We start from the raw sequence: 11,582 nt of genomic DNA, 5'->3' as shown, positions 1-11,582 counted from the left end.
CCTGACCACTCCAACTCTGAATCCTCAGCCCCAGGCCCCTGCGCCAGACCAGCCCGCCCCGCTTCCTGCTTCCTGCACTTGGCAGGAGGGGAAAGCAGCCTTCTCCAGGTTCACCCTCAAAGATGCAAGCAAACCAAAACAAAGCGGTGTTTAATAGAAAAAATAAAAGAAACTATGGCAAGTCGTGGCATTTGGCGGCCATGCCCTTGTCCCAGCTTTGCTGCCCCCGCCCCGGCCTTGCTGAGCCGGGCACCGCCCACACCCACCTGGTACCGCTCCCACCGCCTGACTCAGGAGAGGGTTGGCGCTGCCTTCGGGGACAGTGCCAGGAGCAGCCAGAGGCTCTGCCTTCATCGACCTTCAGGTGCCCCGGCCCCCGCCGCTCCCGGCAAGACCACAGGAGGGGGAGCTGCACGCTTCTCAGGCTCTGTCCTCAAAGGAAAACACTTCGGGGCCTCCTCTCCGGGAGGTGCTCCCCACCACCACCCGAGATCTCGGGCCCAGTCCGTCTCTTGCAGGGGCTCCTCCAGCTGCCCCCCAGGTCACCCTAGGCACCTCCGGGCAGGAAGCCTTCGCCCTGTGCCCTCAGCAGCTTCACTGAGCAGGGGGGCCAGCCGAGGGTCCCAGGACGCGGGGCAGGGAGGTGGAGGGCGGCTGGGGCAGAGGGTACAGCTGGGCGGCCTCAGACTGTGCCGAGGCCAGGCTGCAAGGCTGAGGCTGAGGCGCCTCACAGTCCTGCCAGTTCAGCACAGAGCTTTCTTTACCTGCGGGGACACACACAGACACACAAATGAGGCTGCAGGACTGGTCAGCAGCCCCTCACCCCAAGCGAGCCACACTGCCCTCCGTGTACCCAAGTCCATCTCCGCTCCCAGAAATGGCCTGTGGCCCTGGGGAGCAGAGGATGTGCTGAGGAGGGCCCCGGCCCTGCCCGGTGACCTGGCTCAGACCCCGGTACCCCAGCCCCAGCCCCTCAGAGCTCCTCACAGCAAGGGCAGTAGAGCAGCTCCATGACCCGGAAGCAGTTGTCCAGCAGCGCTTTGGGCCGCACCAGCTTCAGGCTTCCCGGCGCACTCAGGAGGTTCAACACTGCTTCCACCTGGGGGCTGACCTCCACGCCCTGGAAGGGAGGAAAGCTTTAGGGCCACAGGTGCCACCCTCAGCCGGTGCAGAGATCCCCAGAGAGCTGGCGGGGGTGAGGGTGGGGTGGGCAAACTCGTCCCGCCTGGAAAGAGGTGACCAGAACACCCAAGAGTAACTTCTCTCCTTCCTGCGGGCGCCATTTTTCCTGGCAGGGGCTCCCTCAATGCCCGTCACCCAAGCACAACACACAGAGGCTTCTCTTTCTTTTCCTGGGGGTGGCCAGACCACGAGGGGCTGGGGGCATCCTCGCTGCTCCAGCGCAGGCCTGGCCGCCCCTGCACGAGGAGTCCCCATCCCAGGGACACTGCCCCTCAGGTGCAGAGACCCACACCCACTCCAGAAAGAGGAGGCAGGACCCGCAGGAGGGTCAGTCGTATCATGAGGCCAAAGCAGGCCAACAGGGCTGGGTCTCCGGCTCCAAGCAGGTGGGCTCCTCTGAGTCCCACTTACTCTAAGGGGTCCAGTGCGGGGGGCATGGGCACCGTGCTCGGGACGGAGCGGGGCCCGGAGCCGCAGGAGCAGACACAGAGCAGGGGGGCTGTGGGGCCTGAGCTGGGCAAGGCCATTCATCAGAGTGAAGTGTGCTCCTCTGCCCCACGTCCCCCTAAAAAAGCTGTGAAAAGTGTTGGTTGCTCAGTCTTGTCCAACTCTTTGCAACACCTTGGACTGTAGCCTGCCAGTATCCTCTGTCCATGGGATTCTCTAGGCCAGAATACTGGAGTGGGCTGCCATGCCCTTTTCCAGGGCACCTTCCCTACACCAGGGATTGAACCCAGGTCTCCCGCATTGGAGGCAGATTCTTTACCAGCTGAGCCACAAGGGAAGCTATACCAAGTCCTTATCGCTGGCACCTGTGAATGTGAGGAAACAGGGTCTTTGCAGGTGTAGTTAAGTCAGGGACCTCCAGATGAGATGAGTCTGGGTTTAGGGTGGGCCCTAAATCTGATGACTGGAGACAGGAGAAAGGACATGGGACACAGAGGGAAAGGCCGTGTGAAGACAGGCGGAGGCTGCAGTGATGTGCCACAAGCCCAGAACCAGGGCCACCACCACCGGAAGCTGGAAGCGCTGGGAAGGAGCGTCCTCAGCAGCCTTTGGGGGAGCGTGGCCCTGCTGCCCCCGTGATCTCAGACTTCTGCTCTTCAGAACCGTGACAACAATTTTTGTTGTTTTAAGCTACCGTGCATGCTAAGTTGCCTCAGTCGCGCCTGACCCTGTGCGACCCCATGGACTGCAGCCCGCCAGGCTCCTCTGTCCATGGGCCTCTCCAGGCAAGAACACTGGAGTGGGTTTCAGTGCCCTCCTCCAGGGCATCTTCCTGACTCAGGGATCAAACCCAAGTCTCTTATGTCTCCTGCACTGATTGTCAGGTTCTTTACCAGAAGTGCCTCCTGGGAAGCCCCAAGCGACTGGAAGAGAGGAGGCGCAGGCTCGGATTGAAGTGGTCAGTTAGTAGTGATCTGTGCTGGCAGTCCCAGAAAGCTAACGTACAAAGGCTTAGAGAGAGCAGTGAGGCTGAGAGGAGAGCCAAGGGCCTCGGCCTGGGAGGACCCACTACCCCAGAGACACGGGTCACCCGTGAGGGAGCCTCGGCCACCACCACTGATAAAGGCGAGATTCAAAACTGGCTCACCCTGAACAGCCCAGGTGGGCAGGGCCTCAGCCTACCCACGTCTCCTTCCCAGCCCCCAGAGCAGCTCCCTGGAGCTCCAGGAGCCAGAAACACTCCCAAGGAAAACTGAGGATGGAGTACGACGGTCCGTTCCCCAGGTCAGCATCCCCCTACCCTGCCCCCAGGCACAAGAGAGCTACCAAGGACACGGCCTAGCCTCCTGGCCTCTGCCGGAAAACAGAGCCTGCACAAAGGTCCAGGCGGCTGCAAAAGCAGGCGCTGGCCCCGCACCCTGAGGTCGGCAGGAGCTCATAGCTGGCACCCTGTCGGCTGTTCCTGCTGGGCAGCAGCTGGGGGCCTGGCAGGGGTTTACCAGGGTCCTAAGGAGGGCGAGTGGGCGTGCGGGGAGGGGGTCCCACAGCACACACACGGCCTGCGCAGACAACACAGTGATCCTGTCACCTTACTCCTCAGGCCCTTTGGAAGACATATATACCAGGCCTCAGATCAACACCGCTGAAAGGCAGCAATCAGGAACCCCTATTATCATTATTAATTAAACTCTCTTTACGTTAGGGTTCACTCTTTCTGCTGTACATTGGTGGGCTCTGACAAATGCAATTACAGCATCACGCAGAAGAGTCCATCACCCTAAGCCCCCTGTGCTCCGCCCACTTACCCCTCTGCCCTTCGCTTGTTCCTGAGCTGTGGAAACAGTGAGTGGGGCCAATGACTCACCTGGGCTTGCAGAGCCTAAGAGGGTCTCAGTTGCATCTCTTGCCCCCAAAGCCGAGCCCATCACCCTGACCCCCACTTCTCCCACACCCTCCAGGACAAGCCAGGACTTTCCACGCGTTTACCTCCTCCTTTGATAGCTTCTGGCCATGCACACACATAGGCGCACACACACACACACCCTGCCTGCCACACCCTGCAATGCTCACCTTCAGGCACACACACACACACACACGCACCCTGCCGCCCATACCCCCAGAATGCTCACCTTCAGGCACACACACACACACACGCACCCTGCCTGTCTGCACCCCCAGAATGCTCACCTTCAGGCACACACACACACACACACACACGTACCCTGCCGCCCGCACCCTCACCTTGGCACACACCACACACGCACACACACCCGGCTCGCCTTCAGGCACACACACACACATGCACCCTGCCGCCCGCACCCCCAGAATGCTCACCTTCAGGCACCACACACACACACACACGCACCTGCCGCCCCACCCCCAGAATGCTCACCTGCCGGCACACACACACACACACACACACACGCACCCTGCCGCCCGCAACCCCAAGAATGCTCACCTGCCGGCACACACACACACACACACACACACACGCACCCTGCCGCCCGCACCCCCAGAATGCTCACCTGCCGGCACACACACACACACACACACACACGCACCCTGCCGCCCGCACCCCAGAATGCTCGCGCGCGCGCGCACACACGCACCGGCCCCACCTGCCCGCACCCCCGCAGCGCTCACCCGCAGGCCCTGCTTGACGTCCAGCAGTAGCGTGTGCACCTCCTCCAGGTACTTCCAGGACGGGTGGCCCTCGAGCAGCACCTCCTGCACCCACTCAGTAGCACTGAGACTCACCAGGACCCACAGATACCGAAGCTCCTGCTGGCTCACCCGGGCCCGCTGCTGCAGGGACAGAGAAGCTACTAAAGCCCCGCCCCCAGGCCCGACGCCCCCCAGATTTGCCCTGCACAGGGGGTAGACCACGGGCAGCCCCCGGGGGCGGGGAGCAAGCTTGGGCCTGAGCCAAGGGTGGGCTTGCCTGAGGGGCCAGGAAAGCCTCCTGGCAGCGGGACCGGCCCAAACCAGTGAGCTTCCCTGGCAGGGCGCCCAGGGTGTCCCGGGAGGCAGGGGCCTCCCCAGTCCAGAGGAGGGGATTCTTACCAGCCTCGTGACGTTGGCTGTTCGGAGCACCCCCTCATAAGGCACACTGACCCTGTAGTTGATGGGGAAGTAGTGTTTCTAGGAAGATAAAAGAACAAAGGATAAGGTCAGAGTCAGAAACGGCTCAGATTCCCCCAGCCTCCCAGAGGAATCTGATGCAGGGGAAGAACCCCGGACCGGCCCTTGACAGCAGAGGTCATAGCAGTGGTCCTCCACAGAAAATATGTGCTTGGCCCCCAGCTGGGACAAAGATAGCTCTTTCCTCCAGGAAACAGGGAAGGATAGGTCCTCACCAGGCCTAGTCTCAGGCCAAAATGTGGGATGAGAGGCTTACTACTCTGAGAGAACCATCTCCTTTGGGTGAGGAAGATAACTTTTTTTTTTTAAAGGAAGATAACTTTAAAGGATTTCTCTGAAACTTATCATAGTGATCGTTTCATAACTTTGAAAATGCACTAAAAATCAGTGAAATGTACACTTAAGTACATAAATTGTGTGGTATATGAATTATGTCTCAATATGTCTTCAAAGCTGTTGAAAAAAAAAAGGACCTATAGAGCCACATGCCACATGATTCACCCTAATAAAAGAATCAAACATTATAATTTCCAGGTCCTTATCACCCTGGTCAATAGTACATGTCTGGGCTTCCCCCAGGATTTCCTGCAATTCCTTCTCCCCTGGGAGAGGGCCACGTGGAGGTGGGATCAAGGGTCAGATGAGAGGCGGGTGAGGGCCTGCGGACGGCTGGCAGGGGCAAGGACAGGCAGCGCAGCCCGGGCTCAGGGTGTGTGCGAGGGGCCGGGCGGGCTCGGGGCTGACGCCAGGCCAGGGAGGGGCACGGTCCCGTCGGGAAGAGGACGCGGCGAGGGCCCGAGGGTACCATGTACTGAAGGCGGTTCTGGTACTGCAGCTTGTCCCGCAGGAAGCCAGTGACGGCGCACGCGTCGCTCTGGGTCAAGGGCCACGGCTCCAAGCCCTCATTTCCCAAGGCCAGGCCGAGGAGGATCCCAAGATCTGCGGGCCGCACCCAGCAAGAACACGTGAGCACCTGCTGCTTCACACTGCTCCTGCGGTGTGCGGTGAGCACACGCCTCCCTTCACGCACCTGTGTGCAGAGTGAGCACGCGCCTCCCTTTACGAGAGGACACGTCCTCACAGGCCGGGCTGGGGGCGCTGGGCCCCCAGGAGGCCATCCTAGCACTGGGCAGCCTTTCCCTGGGGCCGGGGCTCCGGGACAACTCAGACATGCACGTGCCGCCCAGCCCAGCCACTCCCACCTCGGCCGGGCAGAGCCCCCAGATCCACGGCCCGGGGTTGGTCCCCAGCCTCCTGCCTGCTCCTGCCCTGGGAGCGGGCACCCTCCTTTCCAGGGCAACCTCTGCCCCTCGTCTAGAACCAAGGAGTTTCCAAGGCCTGCTGCTGCCCTTTCCACACAGACTCTGGAACTGTGGAGTCTGGTCAGAACTCTTCCAATGACCCCAGGGCGACCCGCGCCACTGTCCTCCCTGCTGTCTGACTCTGACAGGCCTCTCAGGTGCTGGTGCCAGCAGGCGTGTAGCGGCCCTTCCTGTGTGGTCTTTCTAGAACGCTGACCGAACCTCACTCAGGCTGTTTCTCTTTCCATACAAACGATCTGAACATTACCCACCTTCACCACTATGGGTCACTGTGACTTTAAAAACTGTGATTTCTGCATACCTGAACAGACTTAAAAATATATTTGAGAGAATCTACAACAAATAAGAACAAGAGTTCAATGGATCAGAGCAGAAAGAACAAAATATGGATTTGCAAGGGACATATCTGAAAATGAACCTCACTAATGAATTCACACTAAAACAATCAGGTCCACGCTTCACCTACCAAATAGAAAACGAGTTGTTTTTGTTGATGTTGCTTTATTTTAATAGAATAAAATTATTAGAGTGCTGGTGAAGTAGTGAGGCAAATGCTCTCATCTTGGAAAGCACTTTGGCAGTTTTTGTTATTGATGGACTTTAAAATATTCACATTTCAACCCACTAAACTTTAAAATTGTCCACACCCTTTGACCCATTAAACTCATTTCTAGGAATAAATGTGAAGGAAAACAAATGAGAGACACTGACTTCCACTGCAGTATTATTTTATAATAGCAAACATCTATACGTGCCCTAGATGTTCATTAATAATGAATCCAGTCAATAAAAATCACATCGTTAAAGAATACTTATGATATACTTTCATGACAAGAAAAATACTTTTGATATGCTTAGTGAAGTTTAAAAGAGCATGACTTGAATTCATTAACTCTGTGTGTGTGTGCACAGAAAATGCAACGGAAAGAAATGCACCAAATATCTATGGGATGTTATGTTCTTCTTTATATTTTGTAGGGTATATTCTACAAGTATTGCCTATTATTGTTATAGCCAAAAGCAGTGCTTTTTCCTTTCCTTCCTTTCCCCCCAGATTAGCCAGGCAGGCTGAGTCACCTCTTGCTGCAAGCAGGAATTACTGGCCGGACTTTCCCCACCCACCTCCCCGGCACTTGGGAACCCTTCTGTTCCTACACCTCCTGGGCCTGAGCTGGGGGCTTCACTGCCCACCCCAGCCCCACCCCACCCCTCACCCCCACTGCTCAGAGCTGTGCCCCCGCCCGGCCAGGAGCTCAGGTCTGCTCAAGCCTGCGCCCCTCACGGGCTGCAGCCCACCCGCGCTTCCCGTCGTAGAAGTCTGACCCCAGCAAGAACTTGCAAATTTGTAATCCATCTGGCACTTCCTGTCTCTCTCCCCTTCCCATGTTCTTGACCCAATAATTAGACCAAGGAACAGACAAACCGGTGTTTCCGCTTGCTCCCTACCTTGTCTCTACATCAGTCGCCCCCTCAGCTGGGTGCTCCTGTCCATCAAGATCATTCCTGCCTTGGGGTTTTGGCCCACACACTGCCCCTGCCCTGGCTGTCCTCTCGCACTGTAAGACCAAGACTCCTTCCCTCCCTGGGGCCTCCCCCGCCCGGACCAGCCTCTGTCTCTAGCACCATCTGGCCAATTTCACTCACTGTCTTGAGCAGACAAGGCAGCTCCCAGTGTGTGGATGCACAGCGCTCTGAACCCCAGCGAGGTCATGTTACTCAGCACTTTAGGGAACTGGGAGCAGGCATCTGGGTCTCCTGCAGAAGCTGGTAAAGGCCCAGAGTGCCAGGCCCCACCCACAGTACCTGATTCAGCAGGCAGGGTGTGGGGTGGGGGGCAGAGAATCTACACTTCTAACAGGTTCCAAAGTCAAGCTGATGCTGCTGGTCTGGCGACTGTGCTTGGCAGAAAGTGACAGGGCACAGACAGGTGTCCTCGGGGCACAGAGATGTCACATAAACATCAAAATTTCCGTCTTTTCTTTCACAATCAGGGTGTCTGTCCATACTGAATTTCCTTTCCAACGTGGCTGGCACCCTGTGGCTGCCCACTGCACCCCCAAGTGGCTCTCCACCTGCCCTCATCTGAGTCCAGTCTGGAGCCTTCAGGGCCTGCCAACGAGGCACGCAGCAGGGACTTGCGGAGCCCCCAGGCTTCCCAGACTGGCAGCGGTGGGCGCCCCCAGAAACCCTACCCAGATGACCTGTCTCCTCCCAAACTGAGGCTCCCTCCAGCCCTGCAGCCCAGCTACCATCTCCAGGGTTAGGCTCCTTTCCCGCTGCCTCAACTCTGAAAAGCCGGGCAGCACACAGATAAGCAGGCAGGGGCAGCAGGACTGAAGCCTCACTGCCTATCTGCCTTCCAAGGGCAGGGTCTCTGCAACTGTTGTTAAGAGTCTCCAGCTGAACTCACCCTGAATTTAGGGTAGGCCCTAACTCCAATGACTGTGTCCTTTCAGGACAAGGAAAGGACACAGAGACGCAGAGGGAAAGACCCTTCACATGGCCTTCACAGAGCAGGGCAGCCTGGGGCAACGCAGCCATAAGCCAAGGAACACAAGGAGCCGCCAGAGGCTGGAAGAGGCAGCAAGGACCCTCCACAGAGCCTTCGGAGGGAGCAGAGCTCCGACAGCTTGATCTCAGACCTCTGACCTCCCAAACTGTGACAGAGTGCACTTCTGCTGTTTCACCAAGTTTGTGGCAGTTCATTAGGACAGCCAGCCCTTCTCCAGCACCCAGTCCCTTCTGAGCTCCTGATCCACAGCCCCCCACCGCAGCCGGCCCACTACCCCTGCGCTCCACCTCACGTGCCCTGCCCCTCTGCCAGGCCTCTTCATTCTCACCTCCATCTTCGAAGGGACCCTCATCACCTCCTGCCCGGAAGGATGGAACAGAGACTCTCCCCAAAGCAGAGGGACTCCCAATCCCAGCTCCTACCCCAGACCACGCATCTTCCAGGGCTCCCTGCTATCTCATCAATCAGGCGCCCTTCACCCTGGCTCCCACGGCCTCAGCCTCCTGAGCCCAAACGGATGCCCAGCCTGGCCTCTCGCCCCCCCTGCTGGGCCTCTGCGCACGCTGTTTCCCTCCCTGGAAGGAGCGCCATCCTCACCTCCCCAGCTTTAAGGATGCGGACCCACCCGCCTCTGAGACCATTTCAAGTGGCACCTCGCTCTGCTGTTTCTCCTGCTCCCCCTGCTCCTCATGACTTGGAAAATTCCAGAACACCAAGTCTGGGCCCTCCCAGCCGTTCTGAACATCCTGACCCTTTGCAGTGCCCTCCACAAGGGCCGGGGAGGACCCAGCTCCTCAGCGCATCCCTCGGAGGATCAGAGCCCAGACCTCATGTAAACAGCACATGGCTCCCAGCAGCTAACTCCATGCCAGGTATTAGAGACGCACAAGATAGCCTAGGTCCTTGTCACCATGGCAGTGCCTCTCCAGTGGGCATGTGGGTGGCACCAGAAAAAACATGTTGAATTTGAGTCGATTAAATTGAATCCTGGAGTCTGAAGGGAGCTTGGTCTGGCCTCCCACCAGCAGGCTCGAGAGGCTTCTAGATTCTTTTTCTTTTCTGTCCTCATTTCAACTATTTTTCTTTTTCCCAACAACACTGTTCTCTTCCTGCCTTTTGATTTAGCTTTGCACGGAGGGAGAGGCAGAGGGGACAGCCTGCACTTCTGTCATGTGTCTCAGGGCCCAAACAATTTCATAAGCCCCCACCCCGGCCTGGCCACCCCCAGGGAAGCCAGAATCTCTGCACCGTACTCCGCAGCACCAGTGAGTCTGGGCAGGTGAGACCCTGCCTCCCACCCCGAGTGCCTGTCCTGTCCCCGTGACCCACTGACTGTGCCCACCCACTCCAAGGCTCACAGCCACCATGCCTGTCTGAGCTGGAGATGGGGCAGACGGCGTGGGAGTCCCTGAGGGTGCCTGCCGTTAAGCTGGGAAGCATCTCAACTTCTCCCCAGGAAGAATGCCCTGGTTCCCGTGGTTACAGCAGAGTCCGGCTGTGGGCCAAGGCCTCCCCGGGCAGTCCCCACGGGCCCCCCAGCCCTGCTGGGTACTCACAGCGCAGCCAGGCGAATCCCTGGGGCATGGTGGTGCGCTGGGTCTCGCAGAGAACAGACGTGCGTCCCCAGAGGTGTGTGTGCTCACAGAGGCCCGAGGAGGGTCTACATGGCCTCAGGTCAGCAGAGGGAGCCCGGAGTGAGGAGGGCTGGCCTCGGGGGAGTGGCCAGGTGCTGGCAGGTGCTCCGGGCAGGGCTCACCCTTATCTGCCCGGCAGTGCGGAGGGCAGCCAGTGGGCGGCGGTCGTGGGTCCCATGGCAGCAAGACCTGGCTTGAGACGGTCGCCTCGGGGTCTTCCTTCTGAGTGGGAGGAGAGTCTCCCGCAGGCCCTGGAATCTGTGGCTGGCTTGTGCTTTCTCTGATTTCTCCGTCTGCAGCTGCTCAGTGTGAAATCTGGCTCTGGAAAGAGAAAGGAGGAGAGAAACCGATTATGTAAGAGTGGTGCTGCCACTCAGCCCCCAGCCACAGGCACGCAGAGCCTACCGCGCGGGTGGCAGCCACGGCCGGCTGGGCCCACGGGAAGGCCAGAGGCGCACCGCTCAGATGCAGGACGACAGGACATCCACAGGACAGCCTCAGTCCAGGAGCAAGTTCAAAGGATACAGGCGGACGGCCTGGGGCCAAAACAAAAGCAGGACCAAGAAATGAATGGGCTGTGTGGGTTAAACCCCGAGAGATTCCTGAGGGGAGATCATAGATAAACTAGATGAATGATTTAGACTGCAGGGAGATTAAAAAAAAAGAAAAACAGATCATTCACCCCTCTACTCACTTTCAGGCTTAGTTCCATTCCCACATTCCAAATCTGCCTCCCCAAGTATGGAGTGCCCAGTTAAATTTGAATTTCAGATAAATGATACAAATTTTTTTTAGTATAATTATGTCATGAATGGGGCTTCCCTGTTAGCTCAACTGGTAAAGAATCCACCTGCAATGCAGGAGACCCCGGTTTGATTACTGGGTTGGGAAGATCCCCAGGAGGAGAGCACGGCAACCCACTCTAGTATTCTTGCCTGGAGAAGCCCCATGGACAGAGGGGCCTGGCGGACTACAATCCATCAGGTGGCAAAGAGTCAGACACAACTGAAAGACTAAAGCACATTATACTACAAAAATATTCACTGCTTATCTGAAATTCCAAATTAACTGGGAATCTTGTATCTTCATTTGCTAAATCTGGCAACCCTATTATAAAAATGCTGTGACTTTTTCTGAGTGTTCACTATATGGTAGGCCCACAGCTAAGGCCTTTATACTCATTAAATCCTCACAACAACCTTATGGGGCCATAAAGCTTCATTTTATCAATGAGGAGCTCAAAGCCCAGAAAGGTTAAGACACTTGTCCAAGGCCACACAGCTTGTAAGAAGAGCAACAGGAATTCAGCCACAGCCAGCTAGTGAGTTACAGCTGGGTATGGGG

General features: G+C 57.5%; 1 protein-coding gene across 5 annotated transcripts in view; it reads right to left on the bottom strand.

The window, feature by feature from the left end:
- Positions 1-133: 133 nt before the first annotated feature.
- The window catches only part of IL34 (interleukin 34), a 69,926-nt gene continuing 58,477 nt past the window's right edge, over positions 134-11,582 (bottom strand). For 4 of the 5 annotated variants that reach the window (XM_043438071.1, XM_043438072.1, XM_043438073.1 and 1 more), the window contains 6 exons: positions 10,161-10,559; positions 5,576-5,709; positions 4,693-4,770; positions 4,273-4,434; positions 988-1,120; positions 134-764 (listed from right to left, as the gene is read on the bottom strand). In XM_043438071.1, the coding sequence (XP_043294006.1) occupies positions 595-764; positions 988-1,120; positions 4,273-4,434; positions 4,693-4,770; positions 5,576-5,709; positions 10,161-10,188 (705 nt within the window). In that variant the 5' untranslated portion in view covers positions 10,189-10,559 and the 3' untranslated portion in view covers positions 134-594. The remainder of the gene's footprint in view (positions 765-987; positions 1,121-4,272; positions 4,435-4,692; positions 4,771-5,575; positions 5,710-10,160; positions 10,560-11,582) is intronic. The other variant, XM_043438075.1, reaches the window with a different exon arrangement.

Source organism: Cervus canadensis, chromosome 18 (assembly GCF_019320065.1).
Source record: "Cervus canadensis isolate Bull #8, Minnesota chromosome 18, ASM1932006v1, whole genome shotgun sequence".
NCBI classification, from domain to species: domain Eukaryota; kingdom Metazoa; phylum Chordata; class Mammalia; order Artiodactyla; family Cervidae; genus Cervus; species Cervus canadensis.
This window is presented reverse-complemented; position numbering and strand designations above follow the sequence as displayed.